The 20,250-nt window shown below is 47.9% G+C and overlaps 2 protein-coding genes and 1 pseudogene across 2 annotated transcripts; all 3 read left to right on the forward strand.

Annotated features, from left to right (window-relative positions):
* The first annotated feature begins 1,418 nt into the window (after positions 1-1,418).
* LOC112875819 lies at positions 1,419-3,447 on the forward strand. The gene is made up of 2 exons (XM_025939801.1): positions 1,419-1,735; positions 2,734-3,447. Exons 1-2 carry the CDS (start codon positions 1,674-1,676, stop codon positions 2,939-2,941), a joined length of 270 nt encoding a protein of 89 aa, XP_025795586.1. The 5' UTR covers positions 1,419-1,673; the 3' UTR covers positions 2,942-3,447.
* A 2,412-nt stretch (positions 3,448-5,859) lies between these two features.
* On the forward strand, positions 5,860-6,747 carry LOC112872709 (putative cyclin-dependent kinase F-2). The gene has a single exon (XM_025935778.1). The coding sequence runs from the start codon at positions 5,860-5,862 to the stop codon at positions 6,745-6,747; it is 888 nt and encodes a 295-aa protein (XP_025791563.1).
* Positions 6,748-12,387: 5,640 nt separating this feature from the next.
* LOC112872711 lies at positions 12,388-16,755 on the forward strand (annotated as a pseudogene).
* Positions 16,756-20,250: the final 3,495 nt, after the last annotated feature.

The raw sequence follows: 20,250 nt of genomic DNA on the forward strand, positions 1-20,250 counted from the left end.
TGTAGGGAGTATATGAAAGGAACCCAACCGAGCAGAACATCCTGTGCCTACTGGGGGAACCGGGAAAGATGCACGATGATGCAGCGGCGCACGCCCGAACGCTACGAACTGGACCTGCCTGCCTTCCCAGGCGGGGCACGGAGCAGGACGCTGTCCCTTGCTTGCTTCGGTCAGTCTACCACTGCCTCTCGGACAGCCTGCAACGATTGCCCTACGGCTGGTATACGTGTGTAGATTATTACGGCTGATCCAGAGGTCCAAGGAAAGTTCTCCATGAACCATGGCTTCCTTTTCTCCTTTTTAGAGGAAGGAAGTTCTCTCCGTGAGACCGTGACCCGGCAGCAGCCGTTTGCAAGCCAGCAACGCACGTGCAGAGAACAACGGCGCAAAATACACTAGCCTGCAAAAGTATTGTGCTGCATACTGTTGGATGTTGGGCCCATACGGGCTGAACATGGCCCAGTAGCTCAAGTAAAGTGGGGTAAGGCCCATTAGGAGAAGGCTTTTGAGGACACTGACTCATTGACGGTGTTTAAAACTGTCTGGAAGCCGTACGTACTTTGGTAGTAGCTTACAGTTTAGCCTCTTGAATCCTACAACAATACGCGAAGGTGTTCGTTCATAGGAATTTCAATGTATGTTTAACAAGGTTCCAGCCCGTGAAAAGTTTCGTCTGCATGTCTCTGTATTTTCCCAATTTCCTATGCATACCCTAGGATCTTCCCAAAAACCTATACCTGCATTTTTTTGTTCAAACCTTTGATTTCTGTACTTGAACTTCTACCATGTGCTTCTACTACTGCTTTTTACTCCTCCAATTAAACTTCTGTCTCAGTCGTCTTGCGAACTACCACCACCTCTCCTATTTCATCGCTAGACCTAGTTGTCCTGCTTTCTAATTTCTATATGCTAGGAACAAAATCTCCTTCGCTTTCTGTAGGTCCGGAACACTAACCTGAGTCTCCACCGCTGTTTTTATCATCGGCGGACACATCATTATTAGGAAGCATGTATCATCTCCCCCATCTATCCTCCTCATATTCCTCTTCCTTGTGCTCCATGTTTTCCCCCTCTTTTCTTCGTCTTCTTTGCCCCCTCTTTTCTTCGTTTTCTTCGCCCCGGTCCATATTCATACATCCAGACCTAATGCTTTCAGAAGTCTATTCTATTCTTTTTTCATTTCGTGTTCGTAAAAGTGAAAGCTTTTGAGACAGACTTCGGTTTTATCTGATTAAGAAACCGGTGTAAACCCAAGCAAAAAAAGTCTTATCGTCATGTCATTTGCAAATATTCATGTCGTGCTACAATTTCTCATGTACCCAAAACTTTAAGATCCGTGCTGTGCCTGTCCGCCACTTGTCGTAATCTTAGAAGCTCTCTCACCAAATAGAGCTGGCCGAAATTTGTTTGCGCGATTCTGTCCCCCTCGTGGCCTCGTCGTCCCCTGGACGACTTTTCCCCCCGTCTCCCACCCCGCGGCGCGGCGGAATCCAGTTCCAACCAAGCCCACCAAATCGAGCCGAGCCCCCGGCGCCGCCGAATCCCGCGGCCTCGGAGATCCAGAAGGGTCTAGAAGCAGCGGGGGAGGCGCCGCCGGAAGCGGAGGAAAGCAGGCGCCGGTGGTGGCGAAGTCGTCGGCGTCGGGGGCGGCGGCGGCGGCTGGGGTGGCTGCGATGATAACCCGGTCGAAGCTGGTGGAGCAGCTCCGCGACTACCAGATCCGATCCCAGCACAAGTAAATACCGCGCCCGCCTCCATTCCCCCTCCAACCCCCGACTGGAACTCCGCCTAGTTCGTAGAGATTGAGATTGACTAGCCGCGTGCTCAGATCTCGCGCTCTGGATGCGTGTGGTGAGCATCACACGGTCTGTAGTTGCAGTGGGTTAAGTTGCGTCCTTGGTAGGGAATGCGGTTTACTCTGCTGTTGTAATCTGGTTGGACGAGTCGACTAAGTGTCTGCCTGTTTTGATGCGTAGAGGCATTGCCAATTTGCGTGGCCTTGATCTGAAAGAACTGCAGAATTCATTGTATGAAAAGTTATGTTATGGGCTTATGGCAATGTCTGCTCTAGTGATTGTTGTTAAGAACATGATCTTGTGGTGCTCTCTACCTGGGTTTTATATGTCCTGGGCCCTGGGGAGTCAAATGCATTTATATTTGTTCATGCAGTGTAGGTTCAAACTGGCCTCATTAAACGTGTCATGGTGGAGTCTTTTTCTTCTGAATGTAGTCTAGTATTATAATGTTGCTCATAGGTTTGAGCTTCACTGGTTTTAGCCATGGTTAACAAATCATGCCCTCACTTACTATCTGACACTGTCCTAATGCATACGACATTTGAGAGAGTTAACTCACTACTCACAGTTAGTTTTCATGGCAGCTCACTGTCCTACTGCATACAACATTAGAGAGAGTTAACTCACTACTCACCAGTTAGTTTTCATGGCAGCACACTGTCCTACAGCATACAATGTTCGGGAGAGTTAACTCACTACACACCAGTTAGTTTTCATGGCAGCACGCTTCCTTGATGTTTTTAGAACGGGAAGTGCCAAACCATGCTAGCAGACCACTAAATGTTTCACATGTGCATTTGGAAGTTGCTTGCTCTATGAACATGTCAGCTACTGAGTGGCATGCAGAATAATTTCTTCTTCCTGTTAGCCTGTCCTATCTGAGATACATCTTCCTCTTCATTAATCTGAACATTCCTCTGCTTTCTATGTTCTGCAGGCGTGACATTATCGGAGCAATCTCATGGGGCCTGCTGTGTTGCTTTCTGATAATATCCTCGTACATGACGCTATACTTCAGGCACTTTTGGCTTAGTGCTGTTATCATCTCACTCGGCATTCTCCTTCCTGCTGGCCTGTATATTTTGAGGCAGAGAAAGCTGGCTAAGAAGAGAGAGAGAAGACTGTTGTTGCCTCTCTCCATGTAATGTTGTTGGTAGATTCCTTGTTTCTGCACTTGTTCTTGTCTTGATAGAATCCGCATTCTTGGCTTGCGGCTTGCCTAGCACACATCCAACATTTTATACGTCTCTGGCCCTTAATACACGTCCTTAGTGTTTTCCAAAGTTCTACAAGAGAGACATGATTATTTCACGACGTTCCGGTAGATATCCTCTAATGCATTGAGGGTATGATAGGTTGTGCCATATGCTATATTTTTCGTTTTCTTTTTCTTTTTGGTTTTGGTTTGATGGATAACTGCAGCCTGAAGAAATATCTCAACATGTCAGGTTACACAGGGTATCACCACACTTTTGTATCTAGATACTGTTTTGTTGTTCTGATGGAACTTGTTAGCCTTGATTTCCTTGTGGATTTCTTATGCTCACAGCCCAGTCAGTTGATATTTGTTTTGAGAAAGTTGTATGTCGGAAGGCAGAGCAGATAGGCACTGTATACTTTCTTACCGCTGGAATGGATTTGTAGTTTTGTACTGGCAGTCGCTGCAACATATATTTTGCTTCAAATGCTAACACTTGCAAACATTAACATAAGCAACATGTTTTGAGTGTGCTGTATGCCTGTAATTTTGTACGGGCTCTTGAGCTCGAGGTGAACTTTACGGTCCTTTTGGACAGAAGTTGGATGAGAATCTGAATGGTGGTTTATACGGGACTTCGAGCGTTACCAGTGCGACCCTCTTTACTGGAATGTAATTTGGCAAAATGTGTTTGGGCGTTGGAGAAGGAAGACATCACAGATTTCACAGGGGTGCTGCAAGAGCAGGATGCTAGAGCATGGCTCGCACTCGCACATACTTTCTCGTCGCTGCCACAGGAGGCTAGAGTGGCGAGTAACTGCCTTAATGCAGTCAAGAGTATTCAGACCAGAGGAATGGGCACCTATGGCCATATCACCCAGGAAATCAAGGCGACAGTCGAAAATTTTCTGAATATTGAGTTCGTCTATGAGCGAAGAGAATCCAACACTGAAGCGAATAATCTGGCAAGGAGTGCCATTTATGATTCCTCTAGCCGCCATGTGTGGCTTGTAACTCCTCCAGTAGACGTTTGTACCTAGTACGTTTTAGTTGCTTAATGAAGTGTGCTACCCCTAAAAAAACCAGTGCGACCCAAATTTCGAAATGGTTGTCCGATTAATGCGAAGTTTTTTTTGAAAAGCTTGCAGGAGCACTGCTATGTTGTACGAATGCAAAGTCATGTGCTGAAATTGCACAGTACATGACCATCACCTCTGGAGGAATTATGCCCCGTTTGGTTTATGCGGATTAAATTTTACTCCCATCACATTGGATGTTTGGATATTAAATAGAAGTATTAAGGGGCTGTTTGGATTCTCAGACTAAACTTTAGTCCCCGTCATACTAGAAGTTTGGACACCAATTAGAAGTATTAAATATAGGCTAATTAAAAAATAATTGCATAAATGGAGGCTAATTCGAGACGAATCCATTAAGTCTAATTAGTCCATGATTTGGCATTGTTATGGTATGGTAAATATGTGCTAATGATGGATTAATTAGGCTTAATAGATTCGTCTCGTGAATTAGCCTCCATTTATGTAATTAGTTTTTAGTTAGCTCATGTTTAATATTCCTAATTAGTATCCAAACATACCTGTGATCCGGATTAAAAGTTAGTTCCGGATCCAAAACCCTCTAAATATAGGCTAATTACAAAACCAATTACATAAATGGAGACTGATTTGCGAGACGAATCCATTAAATCTAATTAGTCCATAATTTGATAATGTTGTGCTATGGTAAACATATGCTAATGATAGATTAATTAGGTTTAATAAATTCATCTAGTAAAGACTCCATTTATACAATTTTATAGTTAGCTCATATTTAGTCTCTCTAATTAGCATCGAACACCCGATGTGATATGGTATTTTAGTCCATTCAACCAACGAAGGCAAACAGACGATGGCACGCGGCGCCGGCGACCGAACCGTCCAAATCGTAGCTGGTCGAAGTCGGACTCCGCCGTATATAGTTGCCGCCGCGCCGCTCGGCATGATTCGCATCGCCACCGGCATTCCACGGCCTCCCCCTCGTCTCGCGATCGTCCCACCGCCTCCGCTCCCTGACTCCCTCCACTAGCGATGGCCGCCTGCGTCGTAGAGGCTGCCACCACCACCGCCGCCGCCGCCAGTCCCCGCCACGCCGCCGCGCGGCAGACCCGCACGAGGATGCGCGTCGCCATGGGCACCACCGACGACTACGAGGGGGCCTTCGCCGCCGTCGTCAGGGCTGCGCAACCGCGGCACCGGCCGGGCCGTCGCCATGAAGTACCTCAACGAGCCCGTCGGCGGCTACGCCATGCTGCTGCGGGAGGCGCGCTTCCTCGAGGCGTGCGCCGGGAACCCGTTCGTCGTCGGCTCCCACGGCCTCGCCCGCGACCCTGCCACCACGGAGCCCTGCGCCTCTGCCTCGTCATGGAGTGCGCCGGCCAGAGCCTCCACGTCCACGACGCCCTGCGCTGCCACAGACCCCGCGGGATCCCCGGCGTCGAACATTTTCAGAAATTAATCGCAATCCATTTTTTACAAATAGACCCCCATTCATTTACATATAGACCCCTAACTTGGATCGCGTTACTAATTGCGATCCGAATATTTATAAATAGGACCTGATATTTTTACTATGCCCCCTAATTCGGATCGCGATTACTAATCGCGATCCGAATATTTACGTAAGGCCCCCGCCCCCTGTACTTTACAATATACCCCCTGGTTTCCGTCGGCCTTCCCGCCGCCGTCGCCTCCTGCCGCGGCCGCCGGCCGGAGGCGCAATCCCCTAAATCCTGCAGCAAGGAGTGGAGGAGGCGCTCCGTCGTCAGGGCGCGCCACCGCGGCACCGGCCGGGCCGTCGCCCGTCGCCATGAAGTTCCTCAACGAGCCCGGCGGCGGCCACGCCACGCTGCTGCGGGAAGCGCGCTTCCTCGAGTCGTGTGCCGGGAACCCGCTCGTCGTCGGCTCCCACGGGCTCGCCCACGACCCGGCCACCACGGAGCTCTGCCTCATCATGGAGTGCGCCGGCCAGAGCCTCCACGATGCCCTGCGCTGCCAACGCCCCCGCGGGGTCCCGCCGCTGCCCGAGGCCACGGTGCGCGCCGCCATGTGGCTGCTGCTGACGGGCGCCAAGAGGATGCACGACGCCCACATCATCCACCGCTACATCAAGCCGCAGAACCTCCTCGTCGGCGACGACCAGATGGTCAGGTTCTGCGACCTCGGGCTCGCCGTGTACATGGCCGAGCGGCCGCCGTACGAGCCGGCCGGCACGCTGTGGTACATGGCGCCCGAGACGCTGCTGGGGAAGCCCGACTACGTCGCGCTCGTCGACATCTGGTCGCTCGGCTGCGTCATGGCGGAGCTCATCGACGGGAGGCCTCTGCTCCAGGGCCTCAACTACGAAGACCAGCTCTGCGCGATCTTCGGCGTGCTCGGTATGCCGGATGACACGACCTGGCCGTGGTTCTCGTCCACGCCGTTCGCCAGCGAGATGCCGGAGCTGGACAAGCAGCGGTGCAAGGGCAGCGTCCTCTGCAAGTTCCCAGAGACGAAGCTGTCCAAGGAAGGATTCGAAGTCCTCAGTGGCCTCCTCACGTGCAACCCCGACAAGCGGCTCACGGCAGCCGCCGCGCTCAAGCATCCATGGTTCTCTAAGATCCAATCACCGGAGGTGCCAAAGACAGAAGAAGCAGTGTCGCCGTTGCCCAACCCAAGAGACCGAGGCTGCTGTGTGCGTGACTTAGATTTCCTCTGACGTTTTATTATGATGTAAAATTAGTCTCTTCATCAGAACGGTGCTTGTGATCTGCTGTAGTGTTGTCAGTACTTCGAGGTAAATCAGATTATTTGAACTGAATCAGTTTCCTTCTGTGCTTCCCAATGATTTTGATTGTTCCTGTTGTCAGCATTCACGCTGAGCCCTGAGTTGCCTAGGTGGCTAGGTACCGTATCTCTGAATTTTGGCATGCCACAATCGAATAGTTGTAGGTACATTCAGATGAGTAAATTTCCTCTATGGTCTAGAAATAATACCATTTCCTTCTATGGCCTCGAAAGTTGAATCTCTCTTGTTTGGCTCCATTTTTAACTTATATCCCTTCTTTGGCTCTAACATCGACTATGTCAGTTAACTCGTAGGAACGGGTAACTAGTTATTTTTCACCCCTCTTTTCTTAACTAAAACGACCTTCAAATTATCTCCAAAATTCATAAAAATTTTTACAGTGATATAACTGATGGAGATGAATCCATTTTGCAAAAAAAACATACTTATCATTTACGATCTTAAAATTAAAATTTACCAAATTAGACTACTTTTTAAGACTATCTGATTTTTTATAGCACAAAACTATTATCCAAAAATTGGTAAAAAATACATAATATTTCTAAGATAAGATGTGTGAATTTATAAAATTATTTTCTACTATACGTTACGTAGATAATTTCGAAGTTCTTTAACAAAAATAAATTTAAGCTTTCCTTCAATTTTTTTAACAGAACTTCAAAATTCTATAAGTAACATATAATATAAAATAAATTTATAAATTAATACATCCTATCTTAGAAATATTAGATATTTTTTATCAATTTGTGAATAGTAGTTTTGTGCCATAAAAAATCAGATAGTCTTAAAACGTAGCCTAATTTGGTGAATTTTAATTTTAAGATCGTAAATGATAAATATATTTTTTTGCAAAATGGATTCATCTCCATCAATTGTATCACTATAAAAAGGCTTTATGAATTTTGGAGGTGATTTGAATGTTATTTTAGTCAAGAAAAGAGAGATGAAAAACTATAAGTTACTATTCATGCGAGTTAACTGATAAAGTTGACGGTAGAGCCAAAAAAGATAGAAGTTAAAAATAGGGCCAAATAAAGAGGATTCAATTTTTGAGGAATATAGAAGAAAGCAGTATTATTTCTAAGGCCATAGAGGGAATTTACTCCATTCAGATCTAGGTGCAACAATTCACCTAAGCTAGGGCGTGAAGCTTGCTTGTATTAGCACTTAGTTTTAGGTACATTTAGATAAATTTATCCAATGTTCAAAGATCAATCAGTACATGTAGTTCATCCTCTCCTTGAGATATTTCTCTTTGTGCAATAGCCCACAAGTCAATCAATTCATCATGCATATGCGCAATCCAAAATCAATCCATGAGGTGATTCCATCAGTTCATCATGCATATGTCAGTAGATGCTTAAAGGAACAAACTATACAAGTATGCCAAAATATCTTTGGTTACATCAATATGGTTTCCTACTCATACGAAATACATAGATCTTTTGTTCTTGCTCTGTATCTACCTGAACAAATTTTTTTTCTGTGCCTCCTTCCTTCCCCTCCTAAGCTCTGGTTGAAAGACGCTCTCAGGTTTTGCAACTACACAGAACATCTGAAGCAAGCAAACATATGCATTAATTGATCGATCGGCAAACGATCATCCGAGGTCTCCGAGTTGTCTCAATTGAGGATGTACCAATTCGACCCCCTCCAAACTGAAGACATTTCAGATGAGATGAGATCTCCCAGGAGGCAAGCGTGGTCTCTCGGACGAGGTACTCAGCAAGTCGGCGAGTCGCTGCACCAGGAACAAGAGCAGCTGATCGTGCTCCGGGATGATCAACGGTGAATTTCCGGTGGTGCCGTGGAACGGGACTCGAACGGCGGCGGCGGCGGCCGGTGCTGGTGAAGGCCGGGAAGATCGCACGGGCAAAGGGCAACCACCGGGACGACTCCTTCCACTCCAATGTTTGCCCTCTCGCTGGCCCAGCGGGATCCCCGAACTCAACGCCGAGAAGAAGCCGCCGCAGGCTCCCGGCAGCGGGGCGGTTCTGCCGAGGGCCATGGCTGAACATTTTCAGAAATTCTGATATTTATAAATAAACCCACGGTAATTTAGAATTTAGATCGCGATTAATAGTCGCGATCCAAATATTTATATATAGCCCCCCTAAACTTTACAATATGCCCCCTAGTTCGGATCGCGATTATTAATTGTGATCCGAATATTTGCATATAACACCCTGGTTGGGTCGGCCTTCCGCCGCCGCCGCCCTCCGCCCCGGCCGGAGGCGCAAAGCCCCATCCCGCCCGCCCTCTCCCCGGATGCCGCAGCAATGAGCGGAGGAGGCGCGCTGGATTCATCGAATCTTACGAGCCGAGCGAACAGCCGCGTGTCTGAACCAGAGGTGAGTCGGCGTGGCCACTTATGCCGCCGGTTCGCCGGACTGTGCTGCAGAAGGAGCGCCTGACGGTAATGAGGGCGAGAAGGCCCGGTAGACGCGTAGCGCAGGAGCACGGGAGGCCCAATCCTCCTGCTGGTCCCGTCTCTCAAGGATGAAACACGGCGACCAGTGGCCACCGGCGTCTTCGACGGATGGAGGTTTTGTTGACTTTCAGTTGCATTTTAGCTGTGCTCATCAATTGTTCCCACAAGCACAAAGAGGGAAGATGAATTGGTAGGTTGATTCGTTGATTGAGGAAATGAAGGGAAGTCTTCTATCTATCCAGATGCCTAATTGCCTATTATGCTAAACATTGGGAACTGGCCAGCTTAAAGTCTCCCTCGTAGCGAGATGCATAATTGAAGTACCTTCCAAGTAGCTGGAGAAGCTGGAAAACAAGGCGTGTCCTTTCCTTCACCCAAGGAGAAGCTGGAGAGTAGATACCATCCAGTTGCAGTGTAAAAGAAGAACAGAAATCTAACATTTTTAAACAGCATTCAAATGCAAATGTTATTGCCTGGAATACATGAATCTGGATAGCAGGACACTACATGTTCTGCATCAATAATTGAAATCTGAATTTCATTTTTTTTAAAATCTGTTGTAAAAATTCAGGTTCTGCAGGTTCACTTCATGTGTAGTGAAAATTGCTTTCGGGTCCCAAGCTGGTACTCTGATAGAGAGAATGTCCCTGCAGAATTCGTACATACATAGTGGTAATATGATGATTTCACAAATCCTGTGAAAAAGAACCATGTGTAAGAAACATGGTTCTATTAGACCATTATTATGATTTTAATGATTACATGGCAACATAGTCAATGGGACTAACAGATTTATGAGCTTAAGTTTGTAGGATTTCTATGTCTCCTGGATGGAGTCCAATTTATATACAATACAATCCAAATCGTGCTCATGTTGTAGTGAAAATGCAGATATAGAATATATTTGGGGTGTCCAATTGATCGTAGCGATGATTTGGCAAGATGCAGCAAGAAATGAGCCACTAGTTTAACCGACGTCCCTAGTTTTGAACCAATCGTTGCATTGGTAGTTCAATTGGCGATCAAGTGCAGAAAACTAAGTAGCACCGGTTGAGCCGACGCTATAAGAAGAAAGATGTCGGTGCAACGAGAAGGCATGGCGATCATGATCAAGTGGAAAAGTACCACACGCACCTGTTGAACCGACGCTCTTGAGTCAAGCATAAGTGCATTGGTAGTTTACTATTGCAGAAGTGTTTGGAGTTGGAGAAGGCTGAAGGTCTTCAGTACCGAGCATCGGTGCATTGGTAGTTTACTATTGTAGAAGCGTTTGGAGTTGGAGAAACCTGGAGGTCTTCAGTACCGGTTGAACTGACAGTGCGTCGGTGTATGCGTAGGTACAATGACGCAAGCAAAAGCAGGCATGGCAGATAGGAGAGTAACGGCTAGTATGCGTTGGTGCAACGATGCAAGCAAAAGCAGGCGTGGCAGATAGGGGAGTAACGGCTAGTATGCAAGTTCAGAGTGACCGGTTAAACCGACGGCTGTGACCATTTTAACCGATGCTTTATACTTTTCTAGGTAAAAGTAAGCAATGGCTATGAGCTGCCCTCTAGCCTATATAAGATCTCACCTCGGATAACTTGAGGTTGTTGGAGTTCATGACAAGTCCGTTACACTCAGAAGAAGTTCTCCAAGCCATTGAAGAGCACATTAATCACATCCTTAGAATTAGCATAAGCTTTGTAAGTGAGAGTGTTATGCTAGCTCTGGTTAGAGTGAGAGTGCAAGATATAGTTTCCTTGTGTGCTGATTCTTGAGTGAATCAAATCTTGTATTTCGGTGTGCCGGCCTCTTGGAGTTCTTAGTGGCTCACCGGCAAGTCATCGATCCTCCGCTTGGTGTGGAGCGGTGACGACGGCTTTGTGCGGGGGACGTGGAGACTTCCTTCCTTCGTGGAGAAGCTCCTCAGTGAAGACGGCATTGAGATAACCGGGGACTTGGCGAGAGTCTTTGCGGCGAGTCAAGAAGAGTCCTAGAAGAGACTTAGTGACCAGAAAGCAATACTCTTAGCGAGTGCTTCAACAACGTGGACTAGGAGCAGTCTTGTGCCTACCGATACCACGGGATAAATTTTCGTGTTGAGAGTTTGCTTTCCCTTATCCCCTTTCTTTAAGCTTCCGTATTTATTATTGCAATCTTATATGTTTTTACATTCTTAGTGTAGTATCTTGCTAAGATTGGCTATTGGCTATAGGTTGCAAAACTCTTTGGGATGAGATTTTTTATAGTAGTGAACCCTAGTTGCACATCTAGATAATATGATTTAGCTTATGTTTTGTGCTAATTAGTTTGAGTCATAGGTTAAGGTTTTAAGAATTACCTAATTGCTTTCACCATACAGTGAAATAATACTTGGGCTGAAATCTAAATGAAAAATTAGAAAAACGCGGTTCACGAACAAGTTCTAAGCTGTGTTTGCTGGATATTCTTGGTGAGCCCATCATATTAATTCATCTCTGAAGTATTTTATATAGCCTGATCTCGGCTTGGTGAATACGGTGGTGGAGTTTTGGTTCCGGTCAAATGGTAATCAGTTCCTGCCAGTGCCGGTGAACTTCAAGTTCTGTAGTAATATTCAGTGTCTGCTGCAGAAGCACACTGTCTGATTGGCCCCATAATATTCAGAGACCATGCCGAGCTTACAGTTCAGAGTTTCAGACATTGCTAAGGTGTTCAGGAAATGCACGCAGTTCAGGACTCATCGATCACTGATGCCGAGATGAAGAGGGATCCGCATGTGAAAAGCATTTCAAATCTGCAAACTGGAACGTCTAATTTGATCCGGCCATGTTCCAACTCCTCTGGTCTCGCAGACCATGCAACCGAGACATGCGTTACGGGCACGCCATCAGCCAATGCAAACCTTTCCTAATCAGGCTTGAACGTCCGCGGATCGCATCGGGGGCATCGATTTTGTGTTGACGCCGGATTGATTTCAACTCGCTGTCGGTCTCACTCCGACAATAAATACTCGACTTGCCTCCGACACTCGAGTACTCAACTCGCGCGCATTCCTCGCATCGCCACCGGCCGACTTGGGGCGCCTCTCCCCCGCCTCGCGCAGCCGTCCCCTGCCTAGGGCAGCCAATCTGCCGTCTTTTCTTCTTCCGCTCGCGATGGCCGCCTGCGTAGTGCCCGCTGCCGCGGCGAGACCGGCCGGCCTCAAGAGGAGGCGCATCGCCGTCAGCAGCGCGGAGCCGTACGAGGAGATCAGCCGCCCCGGCGAGGGGGCCTTCGGCGCGGTCGTCATGGCGCGCCACCGGGCCACGGGCCAGATCGTCGCCATCAAAAGCTGAAGAGCATCGGCGAGGACCATGGCGGTCACGCTGCTCTGCTGCGGGGGGCGCGCTTCCTCGAGGAGGCGTGCGGCGGCGGGGACAACCCGTTCGTCGTCGGCTTCCGCGGCTCGTCCGCGCCCCGGCCACCTTGGACCTCCGCCTCGTCATGGAGTGCGTGGGCCCCAGCCTCCACGACCTCCTCCGCCAGCGCGGCCCCGCGAGCCCGCCGCTGCCCGAGGCCACGGTGCGCGCCGCCATGTGGCAGCTGCTCACGGCCGCCAAGAAGATGCACGGCGGCGGCATCGCGCACCGCGACATCAAGCCCCAGAACATACTCGTCGGCGACGGTCGCAGCGTCGTCAAGCTCTGCGACTTCGGGCTCGCCAAGTCCACGGACGAGCGGCCGCCGTACGAGCCGGCCGGCACGCTGTGGTACATGGCGCCGGACATGCTGCTGGAGAAGCCCGACTACGACGAGCGCGTCGACGTCTGGTCCCTCGGCTGCGTCATGGCGGAGCTCATCAACAACGGGAGGCCTCTGCTCCAGGGATTCTACGACCAGGGCCAGCTCTGCGCCATCTTCGATGTGCTCGGCGTGCCTGACGACAGCACGTGGCCGGGGGGTTCTCGTCCACGACGTTCGCCACCGTGACGATGCCAGAGCTGGACGTGAAGCGGGACAACTACCTGGGCGAGCACTTCCCCGAGACGAAGCTGTCCAAGGATGGATTCGAGGTCCTCAGCGGCCTCCTCACGTGCAACCCGGAGAAGCGGCTCACTGCAGCTGCGGCGCTCAGGCGTCCATGGTTAGCCAAGATCGGCGCGCTAAAGCTGCCAAAGGAGGAATTGGCACCGCAGATTCCCAAGAGACGAAGGCTGCATGCTGTGTGTTTGACGAGATTTTGTGCAAATCTTCAAATACGGTCATATGAACTATACATATTAATATGGGTCATATTATGCGTGCTATCTCTAAACCACTGAGAGAAGAGAAGCATCAAGAGAAGAAAACAAGTTAATCTAGTTGCATGGGCTTGCCGCTTGGTGTACGTGGTGACCAGCATAGCAACTAGTACATGCATGCACGTTTCTCTGGAGCTGCCAATGTATACGTATCCAGGAGCAATACGGAACGTGTCAATATACTGCCGGCCTGCGAGACAGGCGGCATATCCGAGAAGGTTCTAGAAGAACGGGAAGATTCTAGAAGCCCTTGTCATGAGCTGCAGTCAGCCAGAACACAACCACCCCGGCGAACGGAACAGGAGATATTGTTTCAAGGGGTCCCTGAGCTAAACAGACTAGAGGCTTTCTACATATATCTATCTCAAGCCCAGGCCCATATCTCAGAGAGTATCATGTATGTTTATCTGGTCACCGATGCCTGACTAGGGTGGCTATCAAGTTCTAGAAGATAGAGATTGATCATCTTGACTAGCGAGCAAATTGGGATATTCTGTTCAAACTAACTACGGCGGCGCCCGGGAGACTCGGCGCAGCCCTCTGCTGCCCTGGCAGGTGCCTATATAAGGCCCTGCCTCCCTCACGTTTAGCGGTTCCTTTTCCAATCGGAGGCCGGCGCCCGTCGCATCCATCATCGCTCAGGCTGCCGGCGCCCTTCACCTGCATCGCCGCCAAGTCTGCACCGAGCCAGCTACGCTCTCCACGACCATCATCACCAAGCTCGCCGTCCGTCGTCATCGCGAGAAGCCAGGAGCCGGCGATCGTACCGAAGCCATGTCGAAGCCAGGGAGCACGACGAGCAAGGGAGCAGGACGCCATGGCCCCTCTCTTCGTTATTAGCGCCGCAGGTTGATCTTCTACTTCCCCTCCATGCTTTTTGCAGATCGCATACATGCATGGCCGTCCATGTTGCCGTGGTGCTCGAGAACAGAGGCAAGAGTTGCGCTGCCGTGGTGCCGCAAGGTAGAGAACGGAGGCCAAAGTGATAGCACTTAGAGATCGACTAAGCGTGAATTAGCTCGGTAATAAGCCAAATAAGATAGCATTGGTGACTAATCTAGATAGAAAGAGAGAGAGAGAGATGGAGAAGATGCCGAACCCCCGGTTGAAGTCCCAGCGTCGCCGTTGTTGGCCATGGCGTTGAGGAAACCGAGCCGGAGTCGAGGACGAGGATGAGCGGGCGGCGGTGAAGTGAGCAGTGTGATGCAGAGGCAGCGGCACTCGGTGTAGAGGCGGCGGGGCTTCCCGTCGCTTCAGCGCCCCCCCTTGGATCGGATCGCTAGGGTTTTTATGTGGGCAATAGGCACGGCGGCGAACCTCGTACCGTGTGCCCCGGCCCCCACCTTCTATTTAATGTGGCGCTGCGCGACGGGGGGCCACATGCCATTGATTTGGCTGTGTGCCCCCTGATCGGGGCGCGTAACGGACTCCGGATCGGTCGTTGGACCGATCCGGGTCGAGATCAAGTTAACATTCTCCCCTTTGATCTCTACCAACTTACTCACTTCTTATGTCCGATTTCATTCAGATTAATATATTGAGCATGCCTCGTCTCAACAGTTATTACTATTGGATTAACAGCCACAACATACTTTTCCATTTGACACAGAACCATAATTTTGGGCCCTTACTGTCCAGGAATCATATGCTTTCCCGTAAACCCATGCCGGCTAAGTGTTCTCTGAACACATTGGGTGGTAAGCCTTTTGTGAGCGGATCCGCTAACATGTTCTTTGTGCTCAAATACTCAAGACTGATTGTATGATCCTAGATTTGCTCTTTAACAACATAAAACTTTATGTCGATGTGTTTGGCAGCTCCACTCGACTTGTTGTTGTGAGCTCATAGCTCCACCTGCGAGAGTGAACACATAGCCTGACGTGGATTTTCTGTCATCCTTATCTCCTGCAAAGTCTGAGTCTGAATAACCCTCTATTACTAGAGATTCAGATCTTCTGTATGTTAGCATGAGGTCTTTCGTTCCTTGCACATAACGCAAGGCTTTCTTAACCATTTTCCAGTGTTCTATCCCTGGATTACTCTGGAATCTGCCAAGTATCCCGGTGACAAAAGCTAAGTCAGGGCGCGTACATACTTGAGCATACTGTAGGCTTCCGACAGCTGAAGCATATGGTACCGCTTTCATCTGATCGATTTCATACTGATTTCTGGGACACTAAAATTTCCCATAACTATCACCCTTGACTATAGGAGCAGGTGTTGGCTTACTCGAATGCATACCGTACTTTTTTAGTACCTTTTCTAGGTATGCTTTCTGCGATAATCCTAAAACCCCCTTGTTTCTATCTCGGTGAATCTCAATTCCTAAAACGAATGAGGCTTCACCTAAATCTTTCATATCGAACTTTGAGGACAAGAATTTCTTTGTCTCTAAAAGCAAATCAATATCGCTGCTAACAACCAGAATATCATCCACATATAGAATAAGGAAAACGAATTTTCCATTCTTAAATTTTGCATAAATGCAGTTGTCCTCCTCATTTTCTTTGAAACCAAACTTTCTTACGGTTTCATCGAATTTCAAATACCACTGTCTGGAGGCTTGCTTTAATCCATAAATGGATTTCTTTAGACGACATCCCATCTTTTCTTTTCCTTCCACGACAAAACCTTTTGGCTGTGCCATGTAAACATTCTCATACAGGTCCCCGTTGAGGAACGCCGTCTTTACATCCATCTGATGTAACTCTAAGTTATAATGAGCCACTAGTGCTATTATAATCCTGAAGGAATCCTTGCATGAAATAGGAGAAAATATCTCATTATAATCTATCCCTTCTCTTTGTGTGAAACCTTTCGCCACAAGTCGCGCTTTATATCTTTCTATATTCCCTTTGGAGTCACATTTAGTCTTGTAGACCCATTTACAGCCTACTGTTTTGGCTCCTTTAGGAATTTCTTCTAGATCCCAAACATCGTTGGTACTCATCGATTTCATTTCATCTTCCATGGCTTCCAACCATTCAGACGAATGAACGCTTCTCATGGCTTCTTCAAATGAAGTGGGGTCACCCTCCATCTGAATTTCCTCGCTATTATAGATTTGATAATCGCTCGAAATAGCGGGCTTTCTCGTTCTTTGAGACCTTCTCGGTGCCTCAGCTATCGGCAGTTCTTCTACTTGGAGCTGCTGTTGCTCCCCCTGATGTGCGGCTACCGGTTCTGTCGGATCCTGAAGGACAGGTTCTTGATTCTGACTCGTCGCCGCAGCTGGAGAACTAACAACGGGTGCTGGCACCGTAGATCAAGCAGCAACTGGTGAAGGATTAACAACAGGTGCTGACACCGTAGGTGAAGCAGCAACAGGCAACACGAAAAATGGATCTTGGGTCATCGGAGTAGGTACAAAAACCCGCTTCTCCTCAAGGTCGATCTTTCGAGCTACCGTGCTCCCCCTCATCATTTCATCCTCCAGAAAGACAGCGTGTCTCGTTTCTACGAACTTTGTATATCCATTAGGACAGTAGAAACGATAACCCTTCGACTTTTCTGGGTAGCCAATAAAATGGCAACTTACCGTCTTAGAGTCTAACTTTCCGATATTTGGATTAAATACATTCGCCTCACCCGGACAGCCCCATACATGTAAATAGTTTAGTGTGGGTTTTCTCCCTGTCCATAACTCGTACGGTGTTTTAGGCACCGACTTACTCGGTACGCGATTAAGAATATGAATAGCGGTTTTTAACGCCTCCATCCATAAATTAATCGGTAACGTGGAGTAACTTAGCATACTTCTCACCATATCCATTAAGGTACGGTTACGTCTTTCAGCGACTCCATTTTGCTGAGGGTCACCCGGTGTTGAGTACTGAGCTACTATTCCATTTTCCTGTAGAAACCTCGCAAAATGTCCAGGAATTTGGCCATACGGGGTGTGTCGACCGTAGTACTCACCTCCACGGTCAGATCTTACTATTTTTATTTTAAGATTTTGCTAATTTTCTACTTCAGCCTTAAAAATCTTGAATTTATCTAACGCTTCTGATCTTTCTTTAATTGGATAAATATAGCCATAACGCGAATAATCATCCGTAAACCTTATGAACAAATTATAACCGTCCACAGACTTTATGGGAAATGAACCACAGATATCTGTGTGCACTATCTCCAAAACTCCTGAACTGCGTTTGGCTCCTTTCTTTATTTTCTTAACGTACTTTTCTTTAACGCAATCGATGCAATGTTCTTCATCTGAAAAATCTAACGGATGGAGAATATTTTCTTTAATTAATCTCTCAATTCTCCCCCTCAAAATATGGCCTAAACGACAGTGCCTTAATTTCGCTGAATTTTCGTTGTCGCATCGTTTGCGCTTATGACTTGCGTCGTTAGTCGTGCGTTCAATACTCGTAGTATTGCTAACAGAATTCACAGTCTCATGCATAGGCAACATATAAAGTTTGTCTTGTGGGATGGCAAGACCAACACACTGGCTTTCAAATATAATCTCACATTATTCTTTGTCAAAATGACACTTATAACCATCATCTGCCAAATATGATACTGAAATTAAATTTCTAGACAAAGAGGGTACATAAAGAACATTATGTAACTGGAGTTTAAAGCCATTCTCTAATTCTAACGTGAGTTTACAAACTGCTTCAACGTCGGCTCTAACTCCATTGGCGACTTTCAGCCATCTATCCCCTCTTTGTAGCATCATCTTTGTACTTATACCCTGCAAAGAATTAGCAACATGAATAGTTGCACCTGAGTCAATCCACCAAGTAGATTTAGAATAACTTACGTACAGGGTCTCATCTATAAATGTGATAACATCCTCACCTTTCTTAATTAAATGCTTTAAAAAATCTGGGCAATCTTTCTTGTAGTGTCCCGTCTTGTGACACCACATGCATTGATCTTTTTCAATGTGTGGTTGATATTTCTTTCCACCCTTGCCTGGGTGAGTCGAAGAAGAAGAAGAAGTGGAAACTCGTTTAAACTGAGGTTTCCCTTGTGGCCTCGTGTATTTGTCAGAAGAGTTGTTTCTTTTGTTGTGCCTAATATAGTTGAGCGTGTCACCATGCGAGGCTTTGAGTCTTTCCTCTTCTTGCACACACATCGCGATGAGCTTCTCGAGATCCCATGTCTCTGGGCTGATGTTGTAGTTAACAACAAAAATCTCAAACTCTTTTGGCAGAGAAGCCAGAACCAGATGGACAACAAAAGCATGAGGAAGCTCCATGTCCATAGGTTTGAGCTTGGATGCCATGTTGCTCATCTTTAGTATGTGCTCTCTCACACCACCGCCAGTGTACTTGTCATTTACTAACCTCTGAATCAGAGTTTGTGCATAAACTTTTGAAGAGCCAACAAATTGACTCTCAACTTTCTTTAAGTACTCAACTGCAGTGGCGCAATCTGGGATTGCTCCCCTGATACTGTCTATAATGGAACTCTTGATGACCATCAAGCACTCCCTATTGGAAGAGTTCCATTTTGCTCTCTCAAGATCAAACTTCATTTGAACATTTGCATGTTCTCTCTGACGAGCTTGCCAAGCGGCAGAGGTCTCTTCCGGGTCCCTCACCAGTTCCTCGGGACCAACGGGAAACGGTGAGGTGATGGCTAAATCAATGTCTGACAGTGCAAGAGCCATTTCTAGCTTCTGTGCCCATATCCCGTAGTTGGAACTATCCAACGGCGGTATAGCATTAATAAAGGTCATTGCATTAGATTCTAAAATTTAAATCAAGAAAAGTGAGAACTGTTTTATAAAATAATAAATTGCATATCTTAATTCAACGTTGGTCAATATTAAGACATACAAATATCTAGCTGCATTATTTCTAAAACACCGTTGGGCAGAATTAGAGCAAATGCATGAAACTTACTTAAAAATTATAATACTGATATTATCAACGTTGGTCAGAAAATAACAATATTATAACGGAAGAAAACTGAAAAACTGACTCCTTTAATTATAATGTCTCGTTGGGTCTAAAATAATTAAAGGATATAACTTAATTAAATTTGCAGCGGAAAAATGAATTGTGCTAACTTTCAGAAATATTCTTACTTCCTGTCTCTCTATAGAAATTATCACGTTGGTGAAAATTAAAACAGAGATGAAATCATGCATGAAGTGTTTAAAAAAGTTTCTAAGAAAATAACGAAAACTTACTGTTCACCCAACCCCAACTAGCCCAAAATTGAGCCCAAAACGGCCCAGTGCGGCCCCGCCCAGCGCGGCCAACGCGCGCGCGGGGCTGCTGACCGCGCACCAGGCCGCAACCTGGGCCTGGGCCGGCAAAGCAGCGCCCCGCCTGGGCCGCAAGGAGCCCAACGTCTCCAAAACCACCCGCAGCCGTTGGATCTCATTGGACGGACGTCCGGCCGAACAAAACCCCCTCCCGGCGAGCGTTGCCCTAACCCTAGCTCATTTCCCTCCGTTCCCCTCAGCCGCTCCTCCTTCCTCCGCGCGACGGCGACCGAGGCGACCGAGGCGACGGTGCCGCCGCGGGCCTCCTCGCCGGCGAGCGCGCTCGCCTGGACGTGAGCGCGCCGCCGTCGAGTGGGCTCGAGGCGGCCAGCTAGCCCGCGCACCACGGCACGGTGGGGATCCGCAAGCTCGACGGCTCGGGATGCTACGGTCCTGTCGACGGCGGAGGTTCGCCGGGGCTTCTGAGCCTCGGCGTTGCTTTCCCGTGGAGCAGGTGGCTCCCGGTGTCGAGGTAAGTACCCTCCTGCCTCGCTCGATTTGGGGCTGGG

The sequence above is a fragment of the Panicum hallii genome, chromosome 9, assembly GCF_002211085.1.
Source record: "Panicum hallii strain FIL2 chromosome 9, PHallii_v3.1, whole genome shotgun sequence".
NCBI classification, from domain to species: Eukaryota; Viridiplantae; Streptophyta; class Magnoliopsida; order Poales; family Poaceae; genus Panicum; species Panicum hallii.

What these genes read in the sequence shown, in the direction of transcription:
- LOC112875819 (XM_025939801.1), top strand. Translation starts at nt 1,674, where the DNA reads ATGATAACCCGGTCGAAGCTGGTGGAGCAGCTCCGCGACTACCAGATC. An exon ending in CAGATCCGATCCCAGCACAA is followed by an intron (nt 1,736 to 2,733) that starts GTAAATACCGCG and finishes TATGTTCTGCAG; the next exon opens with GCGTGACATTATCGGAGCAA.
- LOC112872709 (XM_025935778.1), top strand. Translation starts at nt 5,860, where the DNA reads ATGAAGTTCCTCAACGAGCCCGGCGGCGGCCACGCCACGCTGCTGCGG.